This window comes from Rhineura floridana, chromosome 2 (assembly GCF_030035675.1).
Source record: "Rhineura floridana isolate rRhiFlo1 chromosome 2, rRhiFlo1.hap2, whole genome shotgun sequence".
NCBI classification, from domain to species: domain Eukaryota; kingdom Metazoa; phylum Chordata; class Lepidosauria; order Squamata; family Rhineuridae; genus Rhineura; species Rhineura floridana.
In genome coordinates, this window is record NC_084481.1 from 7262442 (window position 1) to 7283765 (window position 21324).

The 21324-nt window shown below is 39.1% G+C and overlaps 1 protein-coding gene across 6 annotated transcripts in view; it reads right to left on the reverse strand.

Annotated features, from left to right (window-relative positions):
* ERBB4 (erb-b2 receptor tyrosine kinase 4) overlaps nucleotides 1-21324 on the reverse strand; it is a 1247562-nt gene that overhangs the window by 773875 nt on the left and 452363 nt on the right. For all 6 annotated transcript variants that reach the window (XM_061607686.1, XM_061607684.1, XM_061607681.1 and 3 more), the window contains exon 2: nucleotides 18620-18771. In XM_061607686.1, the coding sequence (XP_061463670.1) occupies nucleotides 18620-18771 (152 nt within the window). The remainder of the gene's footprint in view (nucleotides 1-18619; nucleotides 18772-21324) is intronic.

Consider the following 21324-nt stretch of genomic DNA (forward strand, 5'->3'; position numbering starts at 1 on the left):
TGGGTGGAGGCAGTCACAACCACAGGGATCAGCCAAAACTATTACTGAACTAGATAAGGGCATACAGGGGATGAAAATCACTGGAACAACTTGGGATATTGCACTCTTCAAAGAGTTGTTCACTGCAGCAATAAGAAGTCGCAGCATGAGAGCAAGAGGCAGCCTTTATTTCAATTAAAAATATATGCAGACAAAGGCATCTATTAAATAAAAGTCAAGTGCATGTTATGCAATAGTTAAACAACCCTTAACTCATAACAGCCTCTTTAAAGTTCTAACAAGAGACCTTTTATTTAGCAAGCTCCTCATAGAGGGTCTTAAACATGCTCCTTTCAAGATGATACAGGCAGATTTGTTTAAGAAAATCAATTAACAGTTAACTGGAACTTAATTTTATAAAATGGAGACTTGGGGAACCTCCTTACTCTCTTTTTATTACATGTATCTAATTATGCCTTTTTAAAATAGCTACAACTACCAAGGAAAGCACACTTCCCATGCCAAAGTTTATGTGGCCCTGCGACAATTAATTAGGAATAAGGCTGCCAAAGGAAGAAGGTAACAATCTAGTTACAAGTATAGTGTGTAACCCATTGGGGATAAAAGTGTGAGCAATCCTAGGAAATATTTTAAATTAAATCCACCCTCCAGGACTGAAATGAGTGTCTACCTTCCTCTTTTCTAAGGCATTTTAATCTAATTTTAATCTAGTTTTAAAATCTGCTGTAATTGATTTTAGATTTTTTATTCTTTTTATATGTTCTTGTTGTATTATATTATGGGACCTTATTGTATATATCTGTATTTTTTGTTGTACACCGCCCAGAGAGCTATGCTAGTGGGGCGGTATAAAAATTTAACAAATAAATAAATAAAATACATACTCTACCATACCTTCACTTATGATGTCTTTTTAACATGTTTACGTTACTTAAAACCTACTCTCACATGGGGCCTTCAACTGTGTGTTCTCATTCAGAAGCTGATGAGGTATGCATCCTCTTAGGTTCAGCCATGCTGCAGCATCAGGTGTTCCCTGAGCATTCACTAGACCCCTATGCTGAGCCCTCAGCTCCAGATGCTTACAAGACAATTTCACCAAAATCCACTAGGGCAGGCGGGAGGAGAAAGAATTAATGTTGTTTTCTTTATTCATCAACACATCAAAAAAGTATGCCTTAAGCTTCATAAAATACATACCTCAGGGAAGCAAGATTGGTAGAGAGTTTTACCCCATCAAGGTTGAGCTCAAAAAGATTAAAATAGGGTCCTTGGAACAATTAATACCAAAATAAGGAGAACATTTCAATAGCTTTGGAGAGCTAGTGTGGCACTGCTGTTAAAGTGTTGGACTACAACCTGGGAGACCAGGGTTCAACTCACCACACAGCCATGAAGTTCACTGGGTGACCTTGGGCCAGTCACTGTCTCTTAGCCTCAGAGGAAGGCAATGGTGAACCCACTCTGAATACCACTTACCATGAAAACCATAGGATCGACTTGAAGGCAGTCCATTTCCATTTTCAATAGCTTTATTGTGTTTTTGTGGGGTTCATTTTTTTGCAACAAAAAAGGTGCCATTTGTGGTCTGTGAAGTTTTCTGCAAAAGAACCGCACATCTCTCTCAGGGTGATGGTGTGCAGAAATCAACTTTGAATGTAAAACAGATCTGTTCCCTTCTTGCTAACCAAGAGGGGAGAGATTGTGCTAGACATGGACAGCAAATTGCTTACTTGTAGTTACTTGAAAGGAGGAAATCTGCCATGCCAATCCTTTCTTTATAAAGCAATTGCAAAACAGGAGGGATTATGAAATGGCTATGGATGCCCACGTTCAAAAATGGCAGCTGCATGCATTTCAAACACATTTTTTGTATACTCACAGCATTAACTTTATGCTTTATGCTATAGGATTCAGGCCCTACCACTCTTTATGATGAGCTGTGCTACTTACCTGTTCATACAAGAATTCTGAATGCATACAACAATTTTGAGAATGGAAGCAAGGGAAAGAAATAATTAAGAGATCAGAGGTTGGGCAACTAGTTAAAGAAGGATAACGTCTCCATATAAAAGCCGTCATTGGTGAGAGGTGACCTTTTCTAAAATAGCCTGGTGCAGTAACCTAATCAAATATTTTCCATTGTTATAGATTGAAATCTGAAAGAAGGGAAGTGTGAACTCTATTCAAAGCCATATAAATAAATGAAAATAATTTCTTTCTGGTTGAGGGTCTAGGTGGATTGGATACATTTGCGTATAAAGCAAGAGATTATTTTATTTGAAATTATTTCATTTCACTGCTCAGTATTTCACAGTTAAGTGGCCCAATGCTGAGATGAACAAAGAATGTGCAATTCCAGTTGTCGTTTACTACTCAGTATCATTCAGGTTAAAGATGTAGTATCTAGACATTTAGCTACTCCTGATTTTCGGTTTAGACAGTGAAACTGATAGCCAGGATTCCCAGTTCTGCCATTGACACTTGTTTTATTTTGGAGGAGCTCCCTCCTCTCTCCTACAATGTTCATTTAAAAGTTGAAACTGATAGAAAAGAAGCAATTTTTGGACTTCATTACTTGATGTAATATAAAAGATTACAGGTTACAATATATCTAGAAACCCTAAAACTATACTTTTATATACATGAAAATCCAAGCTTGAAAATATAGACCTACAAATGGTTATGACTCCACTCACAAGCACCAAGATCTGTATTGCTCAACTTTGGAAAAGCAAGAAAACTCCGACTGAATGGCTAAAGAAAATATGGGAAGTCTTCTTAATGATCAAAATAAGCTAACAGAGAAGAGCACTAATTAATCAGCAGAATGATTAACTTAACAAGAGATGTGCTCTCCTTATCAGTGATTGGAATGGAAAAATCAGTGACAATATTCCCCCCTACAATTTATTCCATCCTATTTAACTTACTTTATCTGTTCTCTAAATCAGCAGAGCAAATTTCACAGCATTTATAATCTCTAGTATATTCATGAAAAAACAAAAGGGTAAATGTGATGAAGAAACTCAGCCATCTAATACTATCTTTATACAGAATAAAGGCAGCTGATTCTGAGCTTTTTTTAAAAAGCTGGAAATTAAATAAATATTTGACATTAGCAGAATCTGCAAATTTTGCCAGCTTAGTAGCACAAATTTAGAATACCACCAATTCATAATGTTTCAGTATTAAAATATTGCTACCTTCTTTCATGATTCTGGCCACTGGCCACTAGGAAGTTGCTTGTATTCTCTTCCTTCCAGGAAGAGTACTGTAGGAAAGGGGAGATCATCCTGGTCCCACCCACTGTCCAGAGAAAGTCACTGATTGCAGGGAACTTGCGTTCCTGCTCCTTGCCAAAAATAACAACTCCCAATTTCCCTGGGACTGCTGAAGGGAAAGGGAAGCACACTCTGGCCTCTGGCACCCTTCAGGAGATTAGGGGCTACACAGTCTACATTCCAGCTAGAAGACCACCAAATGAAGATCAGGCAGGCCACAAATGGATGCATGTTTGTTTGTTTATCACTCTCCGCTTTATTCCGGCAATGAAAAATTGATCTCCCACCTTTATCGCTTTCTTCTACTCCCTTTCTATTGTGTGTTTAGGCTGCTAGTCTGTAAGTCTGAGAGTGAAGCCAGTCTTTTATTTTCATGTATACACTATGCCCACTAGCAACACTGCAAACTGAATGTTAATTGCGGTGGGCCAGTTTTTGTCTGGAAAGCAGGATAAAACTATAATCTATCAAGCCAGAGTGCATTGCCTGTTTGTTGTCAGACTGGAATTCATATTGCCTATGGGTCTGACTCTATGTCCTCCTGGCTTGTGTCACTACCTGGGAAGAGGACAAGAACACAGGAAGCTGCCTTATACCAGTTCAGACTATTTGTCCACCTAGCCCAGTACTGTTGACTCTAGCTCCCCAGGGTCTCAGGCAGAGGTTTGCCACATCACCTGCCTCCTGAGAACCTTTTAAGGGGAGATGCTAGGCCAAAACATGGGAACTTGTATATGCAACACTTGTACTCTACAGCTGAACTATACAGCCCCTCTTCACCAAGTAGATGTCTCAGTCACTGGCTGCATGCAGGTCACTAATAAGCCATTTTAAAATGTAGTACAATGCCTTCTGTGGGCTTTCTGTATTGCAGCAGCAGATGGTGTGGTAGGACTGCACTACTCACCTGACCTCCATCCAGCTGAGTGGCTGCTGCATGCCAGGATGGAGAGGGTGAGGGGCACAGCACTGGTGAGGTTGGCACAGCACAAATATGCCAGCAAGAGCACTGGACTGGTTCTTCCAGTGTGTTTGCACCATGCAAACCTTGCTGCTGCCATGCACTTCCCCCTCTCTGTCCTAGTATGCCACAGCAACTCAGCCAGACAGAGGTCGTGAGCAGGGCAGCCCCACCTTGCTGTCTGCTGCTGTTGTATTGTGTTTACTATGTTATTTATACATCTTCATTAATATAACTTAAGAAAAGCACATACTACTCTGAAAGTTAACCTTCCCCAACCTGGTACCCTCAAAATATTTTCAGCTGCAATTCCCATCAGCCCCAATCAGCAAAGCTGTTTGGGAAGACTGCTGTAAATTTTCTGTAAGCAAATATACTTTTAAATGTCAATTTTAAATTCAAAGACCAAAAAATGGGCTGGTTTACGATTATTTATTTATTTATTAATTATATTTCTATACCGCCCAATAGCCGTAGCTCTCTGGGCGGTGCACAACATAAAAACATCCAATATACAAGTTATTGGGATAGCCCTTCTGATTTCCAACCAGTGGGACCAATGTAAATGGTCATTCCCTGAACAATTCTAATCCCATCGAATTCTAAGCAGTTAGAACTGCACCATATACTCTACTTGTTAAGGGCTGAACTGTTTTTGCAAGACCAGCAGTTTGAAAGTTTCCAGAACTTCAGTCTTCGTAGAGTTCACCATCTCCAATTAGACCTACACAACAATTGGCTGAAAATTTCCACTGCCCAGAAATGAGAAATCAAGATAGTTCCTATTATTAGAGAAGTGGGGGGAAATTGTAACACCTTAGAATGTGCTTTATTGTTCTTCCCTTTTCAGTTCAGCCAGAAAAGAAGATTGTTTTGAGTGGGGATGGGGTGGGTAATAATGCAGACTCTCAAGAAAAGTGGCTAACATTTAAAAGCGAATTCATTTTGAAAATACATGGAGTTTGCAGGTATAAAAGACAATCACATGTAAAATCACAATTTTCTTTCAGAATCCTAAATCAACACACAAAAATGAACATCACTGTTAACAACCTTCTTCCATCTGTTGGGATCAAGGGCAAAGCCCCACAAAGATGACCACCAGGAGTAATAAAATATTTTAAAAGTCTCCAAGAAGACAGTGAGGCAAAGTGTGCCACCAATTCAAAGTGGCACCAACATGTGTGTTGCGCTGGGATGCAGCATGACCTGTGACCAGGAGAAGGTCTGCTATAAATACACACTCCAACTCTACCCCTGCTTCCCCCCTTTCTGTGAGCAGAAGACACAGAAGAGACTTGATTATTTTGTTTCTGTGGAGTAAGAGGTGAGATGACCACCCTTATTGGATATTTGAAACAAAGTTGGCTATCATCCCCAAGGTTTGTGAGCTCATTATCAAAAGGCACTGATGGAAAGGATACAGACCCTCCTGACTTGATGTTGATGCTGTTGTTGTTGTTATTATTATTATTATAAATTTATTTATACCCCGCCTTTCGGCCAAAGGCCCTCAAGGCGGCTTACAAAGAAAAATAAACACAAATATAAAAATACACCAATGAAAACAATACAATTCACAAAAATTAAACTAAATAAATAACATTATTAAGAAAAAATAATGTATAAAATGAGGGACAGAGAGAGAGAGAGAGATGTATTAGAAACTACTGTACGACTCAAAGCATGCAGAACAGAACAGTTAACAAGGTCAACAATCCTTACCAAAGGGCTCTCTTGTATTTTCTGTCTTTAATAGCTACATAGCAGCAAGATGTTCAGAATTACAGATATTATGTTTCAAGCAACTCTCATTTAAACACTGAGTTTGTTATTCAAAGGCCTTTCATTGAGCCGTGATAGGGTGGCCACATACAGAAGAAGGCAAAGTTACTGTACTTTCAATAGTGCTGTAGAAGACTGTAGGTGGTGCATCTTTTCTTAGCATGCATGACAAGCTGCTCTGTCCTACACAACTATTAAAGCTGCAGGAGCCCTCTGCACTCCAGGCTGTGCACAGCACTGCCTGCTCCTACCTCCTGGTCTTTCAGCCTTACCATTAAGGTTCTAAACATATGAAGAAACCATACAGCATTTCTTCACGTACGTATTTGCCATTCTGAAGGCCGCGTGGATGTAGCTATGGGTAAGCGTTCTATTACAGAAGGGCAAGTGACAGGAAATGTAGCATCTGGCCAGTGATGAACACTTCCTTTTCTTTCAGCAATGCCACTGGTACTATGCTACGTTGCATTCTTCCAACAGAGATGTTGTGGGTGAACATGGTGGCCTGCTAAGCGGCCGGACTGCAATTCTTCAGGGCATCATTCATTTTCATTTTGTGTAAACAGAAAGTCCTATTTTATACTGCTAGTGAAATACATAGTTGTTTTCAGAGAGATATTTGAAGGATATTAATATATTCGCCCATATATCAATCTGCTTTGTCTTTATTGAGAATTCAGATGGTACCTCATTGGGATAAGATATAAATTTATATCTAACTCTTTTTTTAAAAATCCCAGTTGGCCCTACAAGTAATGAAACAAAGAGGTAATAATTTGCAGTGTAAAAGCAGCTGCTCCGTTGAGATCAGATGATTATTTCTGGGTTGAAGTGAATAGCTGACAGGGGAGTGTGTATCAACACTCGTAGTCATTACTTAGTGCTGGGCCACGGTTGTTGTAACCTCAGGCTAAACTGACATCCAGCAATAGATCTAATTGACAGGATGGCTCTTTTCAGCTAATGGTTTGTTAAAATTGACGGACCTCAGCCTGGCCTCAATTACAGATATCAGCATTTTCAGAAAACAACAAGGTATGGATGTTAGCAAAACAAAATAAAATAAAGAGTGAGAGGAATCACAGCCTTCACTCTAACAGTTGTGAGCTTTTCAGCTGGTTAGCCATATTCTGTGCGCCGTACCTGTTTTATACAACATATATGTATCAGTATGGTTCAGTCCTATGCATGTTCTACTGTGTTCGCTGGGGCTTACTCCCAGGTAAGTGGGTATAGGACTGCAACATGATAGCACAATTTTATACATCACTATGAACCACTGAGTTTAGTGGAGCTTACTCCCAGGTAGGGTACTCCCAGGTAGGCTGTAATCCAAAAGAACTTAGGCTGCAATCCTATACCCACTGAATTTCCCATTAAACGTCACAGGGCTTACCTCTGAGTAGACATGCCCAGAATTGCAGTTACCAGGGAGTAGGTGCCATTGGAAGTTACTTCCAATTAAACATGAATAGGATTGCACCATCCAAGCATGTGGCAAGCAAATTTAAGCACTATTAAGCTCCTTTGATTAAGAGTTAAGCACATGCTTTATTTTTCCCATTGTAATAAAGTGGATTTAAATGTACTTGACTATGGCTGAATAACACTGTATTTGGTTTTTCAAATAGTTCCTTTATGGGCCTCCTTTGCTTGCTTGCATTCCTGCAATAAGTTCCAGGAATAGTTGGAGGAAGTGGATTACAGTATATAGACCAGGTGTTCCCAAACTGTGGTCCACGAGCTTCATTCACGTGGCCCATGGAATGTCTGTGGGTTTGTGGTTGAAGATGGGAAATGCCACATCCATCTCATTAAATATTCATTTTGATTTTATTATATAGCTTCTTTTATTTCTTATACTGTATTTTATTATATTATAACTTAAATTCTGTGGAATTACCATTGTTATAAAAGGCAGAAAAATCATTAAGTGGTCCACCAAGCCCTTCAGCAATTTTCAAGTGGTTCACAGGGAAAAAAGTTTGGGAACCACTGATATAGAACCATTTCAATCTAGTTTCAGGCCCAGTTTTGGCACGGAAACAGCCTTGGTTGCCCCGATGGATGACCTCTGCCAGAGATGGCCGGAGGGAGATTAACCTTCTTGATTCTTCTGAATCTCTTGGCAGTCTTTGATACCATTGACCACAGTATCATTCTGGATGGGAAGCAGTGGTATGGTAGTTTGGCTCCTACCATCAGGGTCAATTCCAGAAAAGGTGTTTTGCTTGCTGCTATGGCATTTGTGCTGTGGGGTCCCACAGGGTTCCATCTTGTGTCTCATGTTCTTTAACATCTATATGGAGTGGGGAACTTTTTTCACCTGGAAGACCTGATCCTTATCTGTCCCAACCCCCATGTGCCAACTTTGACTCTTACAACTCACCTGCCAATCACCTGACACCCTAATTATGTGTGATGATTGACATGTGGGTTGTCCCTCCTCCATCAAAGTCCCTTGTGCAGTGCTTCTCAAGCACCCAACAGCCATCTGGTTACCGGGCACCTGGGAACCACAGTTCAATTTCTCTCCCATCCCAATACATGCCGAGAACTTGGCTTGCTGAGAAGTGGTGAGAATATGGCTTGCAAAGCACTTTGTTACAATTCTTTGTGCAATGCTTCCTAAATGCCTGACAACTGCTGACTGTTGGGCATTTGGAAGCACTGGGAAATGCGCTTTGCAAGCCCTGTGCTCGATGCTTCCCATGCACGGAGCATAGGGCAGGCAAAGCGGATTTCTGCAGGGATCAGCTGCACAATCGAGTTCCCCTTCTGGGTAGGGATGGGGGAGAAATTAGTTCAATCCACATTTTAATTGGTATATAGAAAATCAAGTGCTAACTAAAACACATCTGTCCTTTGAAATTCTCCCTTCTCTGTATTTTGCGATACACTTCTCCAACCAAAAACTGTGTTCAAAAAAAGCATAGATTAGGGGAAAAGTGTGCACAAAAATGTTTATTTTCTGAAAGTCTTTTCAGCTTCTTCCACAAGAGCATCTAGTGCTGCTTATTTTAAATCAGTATTAAGGTACCAAAATTCACATCCACTAAACAATCTCATTCACTGGTTTTAAATTAGGAAAAATAGTTCAATTACAAATCTGTGCGAATAGGACATGCCATAAATTGTATTATCTATATATTATCTCTGCAAATGAATTACAGCACTTTGCCATGATACCTGTTATCTTTCTATTTTCAGAGTTTCTGGATGTCTTCTCAGCTTCTTCCACAGAAATATCATGGCACAGATTCTGCATTTATTTTGAAAATATTTTGTACTCAAAGAGTTTTTCACCTAGCTCGCGTGAAGCTTGCAGAAACAAACTGGCTGTGAAACTAGTTTTATCTTCACAATAGTCATCAATCTGTACCCACAATGTAAAAGTAATGTGGACTGTGCAATGAATTAATATATTAGCCTTTAAGTTTTTCACTGATTATAATCAATCAAAGCCATAGATTAGGTCCAATTTAAATGTGAAGTTGGAAGATTTAAAAAAAAAACTTGTGTGGGTTTTTAATGTGTTTGCTATCAGAAATGAAACACTAAGAGTGTTTTTGTGGCAGACGTTGTAAAGAAATTAATCAGGGTCCACCCATCCACTGCCATCTTCCTTATTTTTAATCCTTACAGTGTTTCACAACTTTCTGCAAGTAAGCCTCTAATTAGTAGGCAAGCTTAATGCTACTCTCAGATTTCAGACAGGGCTACTAGTAATATTGTTAAATGCTGCAATATCACCATTTATGTTGGCAGTTCTGAACTTTCAAAGCCTGCCTGCAGGCATCCACAGCAGAAACCTTTAAAATTGATCTGGTTTAGTGAACACAAGTTCACTAAGCTTCCAGCCTCCTCCCCCGCATCTGCTGCCCCCTGACGGCTTACCATTAACGACTTTATGTTCTATTTATTTCAGCTTTTAAATTCATTGATCTCAGACACTAAATTGATGAATTAGAATGCAACTTTATTTAATCTTTTAAATGCCAGTTTTGTTAAGTTTCACTTTCAGCCACCAGGAGGAGAAAACAACTTGATTTTTTTTTTAATGCACAATGACAATGACAGAAATTCTTCAAGGCAGAATAAAAAATTATTCTATTCAGTTATAGTTACCATCCCATGGATCAGTTATCCTCTCAAATATTTTTATGTTTCCCCTACTCTGAAGATATAACTTTTATTCCCTGGAGGGGAAAAGCAGACAGCAAGAAGGATATGCATAAACAGGCCTTAATGACCCCTATGATTCCCTTGAGCAAAGTCCATCAACATATAGCGTGAAATGTTATTTTTTTGGATTCCTAATTAAGGTTGTGACCAGCCTTTAAAATTCATTACACTCATCATTGAAGCCCAATCTTAATACCTCACCATCAAGTCCTCAAGGAAACCATACACTTGGCTTTACAACGTAATAAATCCATTTTCAATTTAAGTGCATTTGCCGCTAGAGCTTTGGATGCTTTCTATATTCTTGACTGTTTTTGTTAAAATAAAACTTAAGCCAGCATTTCCTGCACAATGCAGATTGCAGGGGGCGGGAGTCGACATTAAAATATAGGGTTGGTTACATATTAGTTAAAGGGGGGTAGGACAGGTAGGAAAGATACAGACTATACATCTATATACTATTTGATATCTTGTATTTTAATAAAGTTATTTGGTTCACTAAATTCCTGTGTGTCTGCCTGGTCATATGTGCTACCATATCAGCGTCCTATTCAGTTCCTGTTGTTGCTGTTCTGTGCTTTCAAGTCGATCACAACTTATGGGGACCCTCTGAATCACCGACCTCCAATAGCATCTGTCATGAACCACCTTGTTCGGATCTTGTAAGTTCAGGTTCATGGCTTCCTTTATGGAATCAATCCATCTCTTGTTAGCTTCCTGTACCTACATCCTACTGGACTAACAGGGCACACCGGTGGTCACCTTTTGGGTGGGACAAAAGGTCGAAGGCCTGAAGCTTGTGGTGCAGAGAGCATATCTAACCCAGGCTGAGGCAAGCGTCCCACTGGGTGGGGATTTCCTGAACCAAGCGTGGGGTGTCAGGAGGGATAGTCCCTGGTGAAGGGCAGGTTCGTGATAGACCCCTATCTGAAACCCTGCAGAACTGCTGCCAATAAGTGCAGACACTACTGAGCTACATGGACCAATGGTTTGACTCAGCATAAGTCAGCTTCCTATGCTTCTAATTTTCAGTGCTGGCTAGAAGAGCCAATGCTTCAAGACCGTGCACAAAAAGTCATTATACATGCTAGAACTAGAGAAGGGTACTGAGTAAGAACATGCTGAGAACTGTGTTTGCAACATTTGGAGACGGAGTAAAATCCATTGGATAGCTAAAAGTTCAGATACTGGAATTCACAAAGAAATTCCTCAAGAATCCCTGGTTTCATGCCATGAACTCAATAAGCTGCCTTAGCAGAGGAGTTATATCCCAGCCTTGGTTCTTCCCTGTAGTATGGGAATAATGATATAGGTCAGCCTTATAACAGTTCTCTAAGGTAAACTGACGTAATAGTAACTGTATAATATGATTCAGCCAAACCTGAACAGAAAACTCACAAATCTTACATGGTCTTCAAGAGCATTTAGTGCTGCTTATTCTGAATCAGCATTAAAGTGCCAAAATTCCCATCCACTAAACTATCCCATTCACTGGTCTTAAATTAGGAAAACTGGTTCAGTTACAAAACTGTATGAATGAGACCTGTGATACATTGTATATCTATATATTTTCTCTGTAAATGAATTACATCACTTTGCCACAATACTGTTATCTTTTACATCTTAAAATAAATTAAGGCAGGACAGAATCCTTCCTCCCCCAATGTCCTAATGTAATATGCATCTCACAACAGTGGGGGCAAGGACAGGAGAGAGTGTTGCCAACTTTTGGGGAATGGACACAGCATCATTTTCAGGAGCATTTTGCTCACATTATCCCAAGTGATGGAAGTGTACCCATCCTTTTTTTCTTTTTTCATTAAAATAAAAGGGTAGACCCTTGGCCATCTCATTAATTTTTAAGTATGTTCCCACCTGCTTGGAGGTTTTATTACCAACTATTTATTATTGCAATCAAGCAGTATGTAAATTTTGTTAAATACATAAACCTGAAAGTGCTGCAGCATACAGGACTCCCCTGGTAATTTAATACAATCTTTGGAGAGAAATTTTGCCTCCTAAACAAATACACAAAAATAAGGTGGGCTGAAGGGAAATGTGTGCGTCTCCCAAGTGGAGAAATGTGCTCCTCACGCAGACAGAATTCACAAGACACCAAAATGTTCAAAAGAAAGCCCATCTCATTCTTTTATATGTGAGTCATGTGTGACCATTTTTAATGCTCTAACAAAATTGTACAATACCATTCCAACTTTCACCAATAGCATTTGCAACATAGCTACCATGTGGACTTCAATCTAAGCTGGAGACAGCTGCAATAAAAAGGGTTTTCAGATTGGCCTTCAGCTGTGCTCTGCAGCTGTTTTTGCAACTGAAATGACAGATAAACATAGCAGCAAGTCAAACACTGGTTCAAGCTGCCCTTCCCTAACTATTCCCTCTTTCCCTCATTGCTACTTCTTATTCCATCTGGTGAATATTAACAAAATGCATTTGCAGGGAACAGAAGGAAGCAAAGTGGCTGCAACAGAGAGAGCAGGTAGGGAATTGTGTGCTCATCTCTCAGTTCAGTGGTAAGGATGCATTCACACAGCACAGACAGCTTTCTTTAAATAGGAGTGGGGAACCTGTGGCCCTCCAGCTGTTGTTCAACTCCAGCTCCCATCAGCCCTAGCCAGAATAGCTAATGGTCAGGTATGATTTATTTATTATTATTTATTTATTTTATTCGATTTATATACCGCCCACAGCCCAAGGGCTCTCAGGGCGGTGCACAACATGGATAAATACAATAAAATCACAAGAACAGCAAAATATACATTATTAAACAAGTAAACAACCTGATATAGATTAAAAACACAAACAGATTAAAATGCCTGGGAGAATAAAAAGGTTTTAACCTGGCGCTGAAAAGATAAAAGTGTAGGCGCCAGGCGCACCTCATCTAAGAGACTGTTCCATAAATCGGGGGCAACCACTGAAAAGGACCTGGATCTTGTTACTACCCTCCGAGCTTCTCTGTGAGTCGGAGCTCGGAGGAGGGCCTTAGATGTTGAACGTAGTGAACGGGTAGGTTCGTATCAGGAGAGGCGTTCCGCTAGGTATTGTGGTCCTGTGCCGTGTAAGGCTTTATAAGTCAAAACTAGCACTTTGATAAGAGTTGGAGTTCAACAACAGCTGGAGGGCCACAGATCCCCCACCCCTCCTTTATATGTTAGGTCTCTCTTTGTAAATAGCATTATTTTTCTATTTTATTACCAAAGATTTTTCAGCAGAAGGTCTCGATATTGGCCCATGCATGCCAAGCTATCCAGTGTATTCATTATTTATTTATTTATTATATACCACTTAATGCCAAAATAGGATTATAAGCAATTTACAAAGTATAAAAACCTGTTACACAAACATTAAAATATAAACATCTATAATTAAAATATACAATAAGACAATCCCATTAAAACAATGCAGCAATTAAAAATTAAACTCAGGTTGAGAGATCGACGGAATGGCTGGTATTTTATGATCCCAGAATGGGCCTATCCATTATCAGCCAACTCAGGTCACAGGTGCAACACCCTGTATGAGCATAACAGTTCCGCCATTCAAGCTCCTTGAGAAATTCTACTTTAAGACTTTGTGACTGCAGAGGGTCATGACAAATCAAATGAATAATTTCTGTATGCATCTGAAAGCTTGTGCTGCTTTTGCCAGAGAAAAAAGGAATAAGAGTGTTTCAGATGGGTTAATTTGGGGTGGGGGTGTCAAAGCATAAAGATCTACAGTAAAAACTTGAAGGTTATTTGGAATCTCTATCTGCTGTCCTTTAATAACGCTTTCTAGATAGAGTTGATAAAAGATCTGCACTGTAAGGCTGAATGAAAGCCATGGTATTAGGATATTTTACACAGGCAGATTATGTGAGCTGTAAAAAGAACTAGATGGGGGGGCTACTGAGAAGTTGAATATTTTAATGCAGGGAATGGGGGAGAGATGGAGAATGATTGTGTTCTCATTGCAACTCAGAGCACCAACAGCTGATACTCTCCTGAAACTCATAGTAGGGAGTGTATCTATTTCTTGAATGGAAACAACTGATTATTCACATTCAAGCAGTATAGTGACAGAGCTCAAAGGATCACAATACCAGGTTGTGTGTTAAATTCCAAAAGAAGAAACTGTGTGGGTGACTGGTGTTTTATTGAAGGTGTATTTTGCAATGTTTTCCTGACACAATAATAGCACATTAGTGGCTGATTTATCCTGGCTTATTTTGTTCTGTGGAGCTTCCCTAATGCTACCATATTATTGCTGTCTGGAGGGGCTACAGCGTAACAAAAGGAAGACAAAAAAAAAAGAACATGTGTGGTATAAAAAGTTAAAGAATTTCAGCAGGAAGTTACAGGATGTGCACTGACTAGAAATGACCAGTGTGACCACGCCAAGACTTTTTCAGGCACAAAGAGTATTGAAAGTGTGAATGTGAATGTGTGAATACACTATTAGATTTACACCACAGCTTTCTAAGGTTAGAGGCAAAAGTCTTTCCCAGCCTTGTGAATGCACGGTTTTCAACTGGAGACTTAAGCCACACTCATGGCAAGCATATATTCTACACCTGGACTATAGCATCCCCTGAATTATTGCTGGTCAAGAGGAAGAATTTATTTACACTCATCTGTATGCTTTATTTCTTCACTGTTGGTGAAAGCTATGAAACATTTCTTGAGAAGGCTTGAAAATTAGATTTTGTTTTACAGTTTGCCACAGACTGCCTTTATTTGAGGCCTGGAAATAATTGCCCTTACACTGCCAATAATCTTGACAATATTTATGCAGGTTTCACCTTCATCAGTAAAGTGTGGCATGGTTTGCTAATTTGTGCTATTTGGATATATTCTGACTACATTTATCTTTTCCCTTCTATGACATGGTTTATGTTAGCTGCCACAAGCTTTTGATACAATAGCTTGTGAGTACCATGTTCCAATATGTTGTTAATAGATGTTTGACTTCAGAATAGTATTTATTAGCGAGGTCAAAATCAATGTGACTGTGAGCTGCATGGAGTTATACTGTAAGCTCTCATGCAAGATGTTGGTTAACTTCACAATCATTTACATCCAATATCGATTCATTCAAAACATTTACTCTCCAGCCCTCTAAGGTGCAAGGTGACTTCTAACAATATATATTAAAAATAGCCACAAGCAAATTAAAGACAATCATCAATATATGCAATACCATCAATACAATCAACAGTAGCAGCAGCAGCACACCACATGCACTCAAATACTGTAGACCTTTGAATAGAGCCAGTATCTCTCCAAAAATCATTTTCAAAGACTCACAGCAGTTTTGGACCTCATTGGGAAGGTTATGCAGCTTCAGAACAACTGAGGCAAAAGCTCCTTGCTTGCCTCTCATGGTGTGGGCACTTGGTATAGACACTGCCCTGCAGAACATGAAACAAGGTTCACATAGAAAGAGCCATTAAGCTAAGACCCCTCAGAAAAACTGCTTTTCTCCATGAATCCTTTGATACAACTTGGCATCTACTTTTGTTGTTGTATATGCCTTCAGGTTGATTAGGACTTATGGTGACCCTATGAATCAGTGACCTCCAAGAGCATCTGTCATGAACCACCCTGTTCAGATCTTGTACGTTCAGGTCTGTGGCTTCCTTTACGGAATCAATCCATCTCTTGTTTGCTCTTCCTCTTTTTCTACTCCCTTCTGTTTTTCCCAGCATTATTGCCTTTTCTAGTGAATCATGTCTTCTCATGATGTGTCCAAAGTATGATAACCTCAGCTTCATCATTTTAGCTTCTAATGATAGTTCTGGTTTAATTTGTTCTATGACCCAATTATTTGTCTTTTTCAGGCCATGGTATGCGCAAAGCTCTCCTCCAACACCACATTTCAAATGAGTTGATTTTTCTCTTTTCCGCTTTTTTCACTGTCCAACTTTCACATCCATACATAGAGATCAGGAATACCATGGTCTGTATGATCCTGACTTTAATGTTCAGTGATACATCTTGTGTATCTAATTACCACTACTGAATGCATATTCTTCTCCTGTTTACCCTTACTTCCAACTTCCTTCTGTGCCCTATTGCAGGGGTGGCAAACTTGTGGGTCTCCACATGTTATTGGATTCCAAATCCCATCAGCCCCAGACAGAATGACATATAGGGATTATGGGAGCTGTAATTCAACAACATCTGGAGAGGCACAGGTTACCCATCTCTGCCCTACTGCGTCTCCTACACCCAACTGTAGATAGTTGTACTGTACAATCTATGCACCTCAAAGAAAGGACCCATCTACTGCTACAACTCTGTAAATCTCCATGATTTTAAATAAAGAACACTTGGAGACCATTTCAAGTCAAAGGAAAGCAGGTGTTATCATAAGAATGTGAGCTTCAGAAATAGCAGCACGATTTCATAATTTTCCAAGTTGAAAGTGACAAGTAGCTTAGCTCTTGATTACATCCCATCTGCCACCTTTGTTGGGTCATTAAAATGTTTTTTTAAGAGGATGAAATAAGAAACATCCTCAAGCTAATGAATGTCAAATTATTAACATAAACATACCACCTTTTTCCCACCCTCCAAGAACATCTTTTCTATGTTTTGTTAATGGCTATAATTTTTCACTTTAACAAGCGCTGCTATTTTTTGCTGAGACATCTGTGAGGGGGCAGTCTCAGGTAAAATAATAAAAAAAACAAATAAGCGAAATCCTTAGTAACTATTACCAAACACACACACACGAGAAGATTCTATGGATTTGCCACCTGCTGCTCTCATTTCTTCAAGTTTATCAGCCTCAAATATTTCACTCAGTCCTTTACTTAGAAGGCTGAAGTCAAATTAAACACTAGAGGAGTCTTGAAAAAACAAAAACAAATTAAGCACTAGATAGAAGCTGGGAGTTCAGGGAAAATATGACAGAGATCACTATATGTATAAACATCTACTGCATAGTCAGCAATTAGTTTTCTTGAGGAATCACTATGAGATGTGAAGAGTAGTGAGCCCTGGCAGGAGGCTCTGTTGCGCTAGCACCACTATACTGCCTTTGCCTCTACATTTAAGAACATAAAGAAGAGCCTTGCTGGATTTGACAGAAGGCCCATCAAGCCCAACACTTTGTTCTCACATGTCCACAGAAGACCACAAGTAGAATGTGAGCCCAACACCACTCCCCAGCAATTGGCATTCAGAAGCATACAGCCTCAGTTTCCTTGGCAAAGCAGATTGTATCTCTCAGGGACCAAATTTGCTGACCCTTAGTATACATGCATGCCAGATATTCTTTATTCTTTAATTATTTATTAGATTTATATCCCGTTCTTCCTCCCAGTAGGATATCTAGTTTATTATATTATATTATTTGAGTTTTTGAATCACTTCCCATGAGGCACCTCAAAGCTATATACCATATAATATAATAAATATATTGATACATATATAAAAACAATTAATTGCATATATTGACATATTACATAAAAGATGTGCAGATACTATTACAACAGATTTGAACTTTCATAAACTATATGCTGCACTGAAAGTCCTTTGAGTGAAGAGTCGAATTTTGATCTGTAAAAACAACAGCTGTAACTTGGAAACATCAGTCTTGATGATCCTACATTTCTCTCTCATGATATTTGCTAGTCCCTTCATTTCCAGCCTATGTAATCTGACCATCAATAATGAGATACATGATCAGGCTAAGCATACAGAGGGTAAATTTGGTGCAGCACCAACTGTGACCTGCCTTTCACTATTCCTTTTGCCATACATGATCCAGCACCGGAAGTTTGATCACTGATAACATAATGCCAAGAAAAGGCTGCAGTTCAACTTCAGGGAGTAAAGTATATTCACTTGGTTATCCTAATTGCAGCCAATTCCTCTAGTCTCATTCAAGTCTATTAAACAGTGAAATAGTCTAAGTTGAAAAAATTGGCTAGGCTTACCATTTTCACAAAGAAAATTTCTTAATTAGCTATGCACAAATTCTTTCATGTATTAACTATTTTTTTAAAAAAGTTTCAAGACTGCTCCAGTAATTAAGAAGTGATGTTGTGCATGTTACTCATCCTAGGCACTACCAACAGGCATTGGTAAGAGTTACACCAAAAAGGATGCACATCCATTCCAGGAATCTATTGCACCCTTCCAAAGGATAATGTCATCTTTTCCAGAGTACAGCTTAGAGCCCTATGCAAACTTGCCTTATCAATCTGACCAAAGGCCATGGCAGGACCCATACACAAAATCCAGGTGTTCCACTAGCCACATAGCTCTACCACACCACCTAAAAATCTCTGTAAAGCTGTCATCTGTACAGCTCAATCAATCTATACCTCAATCATCAGTGCAATACCAAATGTCAGCTCATGTATTTTTAAAGTAACAGAGATGTCACTTACCCGTAAAAAGGAGAGATCTCGGTTATGTTCAATGCTAGTGATTTCTAGGTTACCCATTACCACCTCACAATTCTCATAGTACTTCTGCAATGCACGATATTGTTGCTCAAGATCAGACAGGGAGCTTAGCTTGTTCTCAGTACCAGCACAAACTGCAAAAATGATGGGAAGGAAGAAATAAAGAATTAGACTCAATATAAATATAAAAAATCAACAAAAATACAGTAACAAGGATTGTATATATAATGCACTTGACTCCATTAAACCACGCTTCTTTACTCCATGTATTATGCCTAAAATAAAATGGCAAGAGATACAAACATGAGCAACAATCCAGTAAATTCATTTAAGCATGTGCAAAATCTTTCATGCCCGCCGGGGGTTCTCTCACTCTCCTGACTATCAGCCATTTGGTCACTCTGTTCCACATTCAAAGATGCTTTTGAAACATCCACAAAATGTGCAACAACAGAGCACGTGGTGTGGATAGAGGTGGGATTCCAAACAAAAATGAAAAAAGCCTCACTACTGAAGCCAATATCCACAATGGGATTTCAAGTGTATGGCGTGTTGCAATTAGGGATGGAAGGATCAGTTGATTTCATTTCTCCCAGTTTCTCATTTTTCCAATCTGAAATTCAGTTCTCCAGATTTCTGCCATAAATTGTGGGTTTTTTAATGAAAAAAATCCTCATGAAATTTCTTCTGATTTTAGTTCAAATTTCTCCAAGTACAGTAGGGCCCCACTCATATGGCGGGTTACGTTCCAGATCCCTGCCGAAAAGCGAAAACAGCTGAAAAGTGGAACTCATTGAATAGAATGGAACGTGATGCCCAAAAACCGCCATAAAAGTGGGACAAGCGCCATATGAGTGGGGCTTTAGTCTAATTGCGTCTAATTGAGACCGCCGCATTAGCGAAGCGCCATAAAGCGAAGCGCTGTGAAGCGGGGCCCTACTGTACATTTTTGTGGGCCCAATATTTTCCTGCGAATTTCTCCTAATAAACACACTTTTGTAGGCAGCTTTGACTAATGATATATATTTTGCAAGCAATTTCTCATCATTTTTATGTTATTTTCACTCATATATTCATTTTTATGCACACTTTGCCCTAACATGAAATTCTGCAAACATTGGTTGGTTGGTTGGTTGGCAAACTGCATTGCAAAATTCAAATAAGTGTGAATGGAAGGATGGCTGTGTTTTGGTTCTTAAATTGTTTCGGAAAGCGCAAATTTGATGAATTAATTTTGAAATGTGAACTGAATTGAATTTCTCGCCCATCCCTAACAGGCATAGGATGCTCATAATAAATTTGATTTAATTTGGAAGAAGACCATTTTCAGGGGCAAGGGAGCTTGATACAAAATACATTCACATCTCACCCAGCTCCAGTCCCCACCACTCCAAAAAGAGACAGCATTAGAATCTAATTGTAAGATAAAACTATACCAAAAACCAAGACTGTACAAATAACCATCAAGATTCTGCGGCTGATAAAAAGAGTTAGGATGCACAACTTCAGGGTGAAAGAGGAGCAGGGGGAAGCCAGAAGAAAAAAAATTGCATTTCATTCCTGATTTATAGCTGAAATAGTATTCAAAAGGTGCATAGAACCTCTACGGGAATCTCTCCCTGCAAATTTCATCTTGGATTTTACCCACTTAAAATTCAGTGTATAACTGAACATTCTGACAGCTTCACCAGTCTGGTGTGCAAGAATTTCTCCAGTGTAGGATCTGAACTCTGCGACACAGCAGGTGTACTATGTGAATTTACAGACAGAGAAAACTGACACAATTGTTTTCTTTAAAAAGTAATTAAAAAACAACCTGGAAGACATAACTAATCATGTGAAAGTGACTCCTGTGGTGTTGGAAAAAGACATAGACCCTATTTACAAAGGAGTTCTGGCTTAAATTGAGAACAGTGTCAGAATCCCTATTGTAGGTCAGAATCATTAAGGTCCTTTAGAAGATTGCAACTGTAAGTTTAATTAACATTTTCCTACAGTATGTTTAGATGTCTTTTGGACTACAAGAAATAGTGTTGATAGTCTTTCAAGATCTGAGTAGAAATCTTCCTGTTTTTAAGGGAAAGGGGGGAATGGAATTTCATGTTTCAGAGAATAAAAAACAAGGCAGGAAAAAAACCAGAGCCCATAAAGCTCGAGGGGAGGTTAAATCATGATAATGTCCTAGAGGAGTGTTACAAGAGCAAGTCATGAAGTCCCATTATAATGTTAGCTCAGTCATGAACTCAACACAATTGCCTTATCTATACTCAGGATACAGCAATAATACAAACCCACCTTATTGTACAGATGTAAGACTTAGAGTACTGAAGTGATAAAATGTATTATACCACTTCAACCTGCTAGATGCATGTATCTTATATTTTTGAGCATGTGTGTATGTGCATGTGAACCTCCTGCTGTTTTCAAAATCCAACGCCCTCTGCTTATTCTAGCCATGCATATTGAACTACATTGATGGTGCTGTGAGAGAGATATAACTACAGCTTGCATCGTCCCCCTTGACTTCCCATGTTACTCCTGCTGCAGTGGGATTAAATGGATTTTACCCAACAAAATACCATCTCTTGTTTAAATTAAAGATTAACTAAGAGCCACTCACTATTGGGCGGTTTATAAATGAAACAAATAAATAAATAAAATAAAAATAAGAGAACAGATTTTATGGC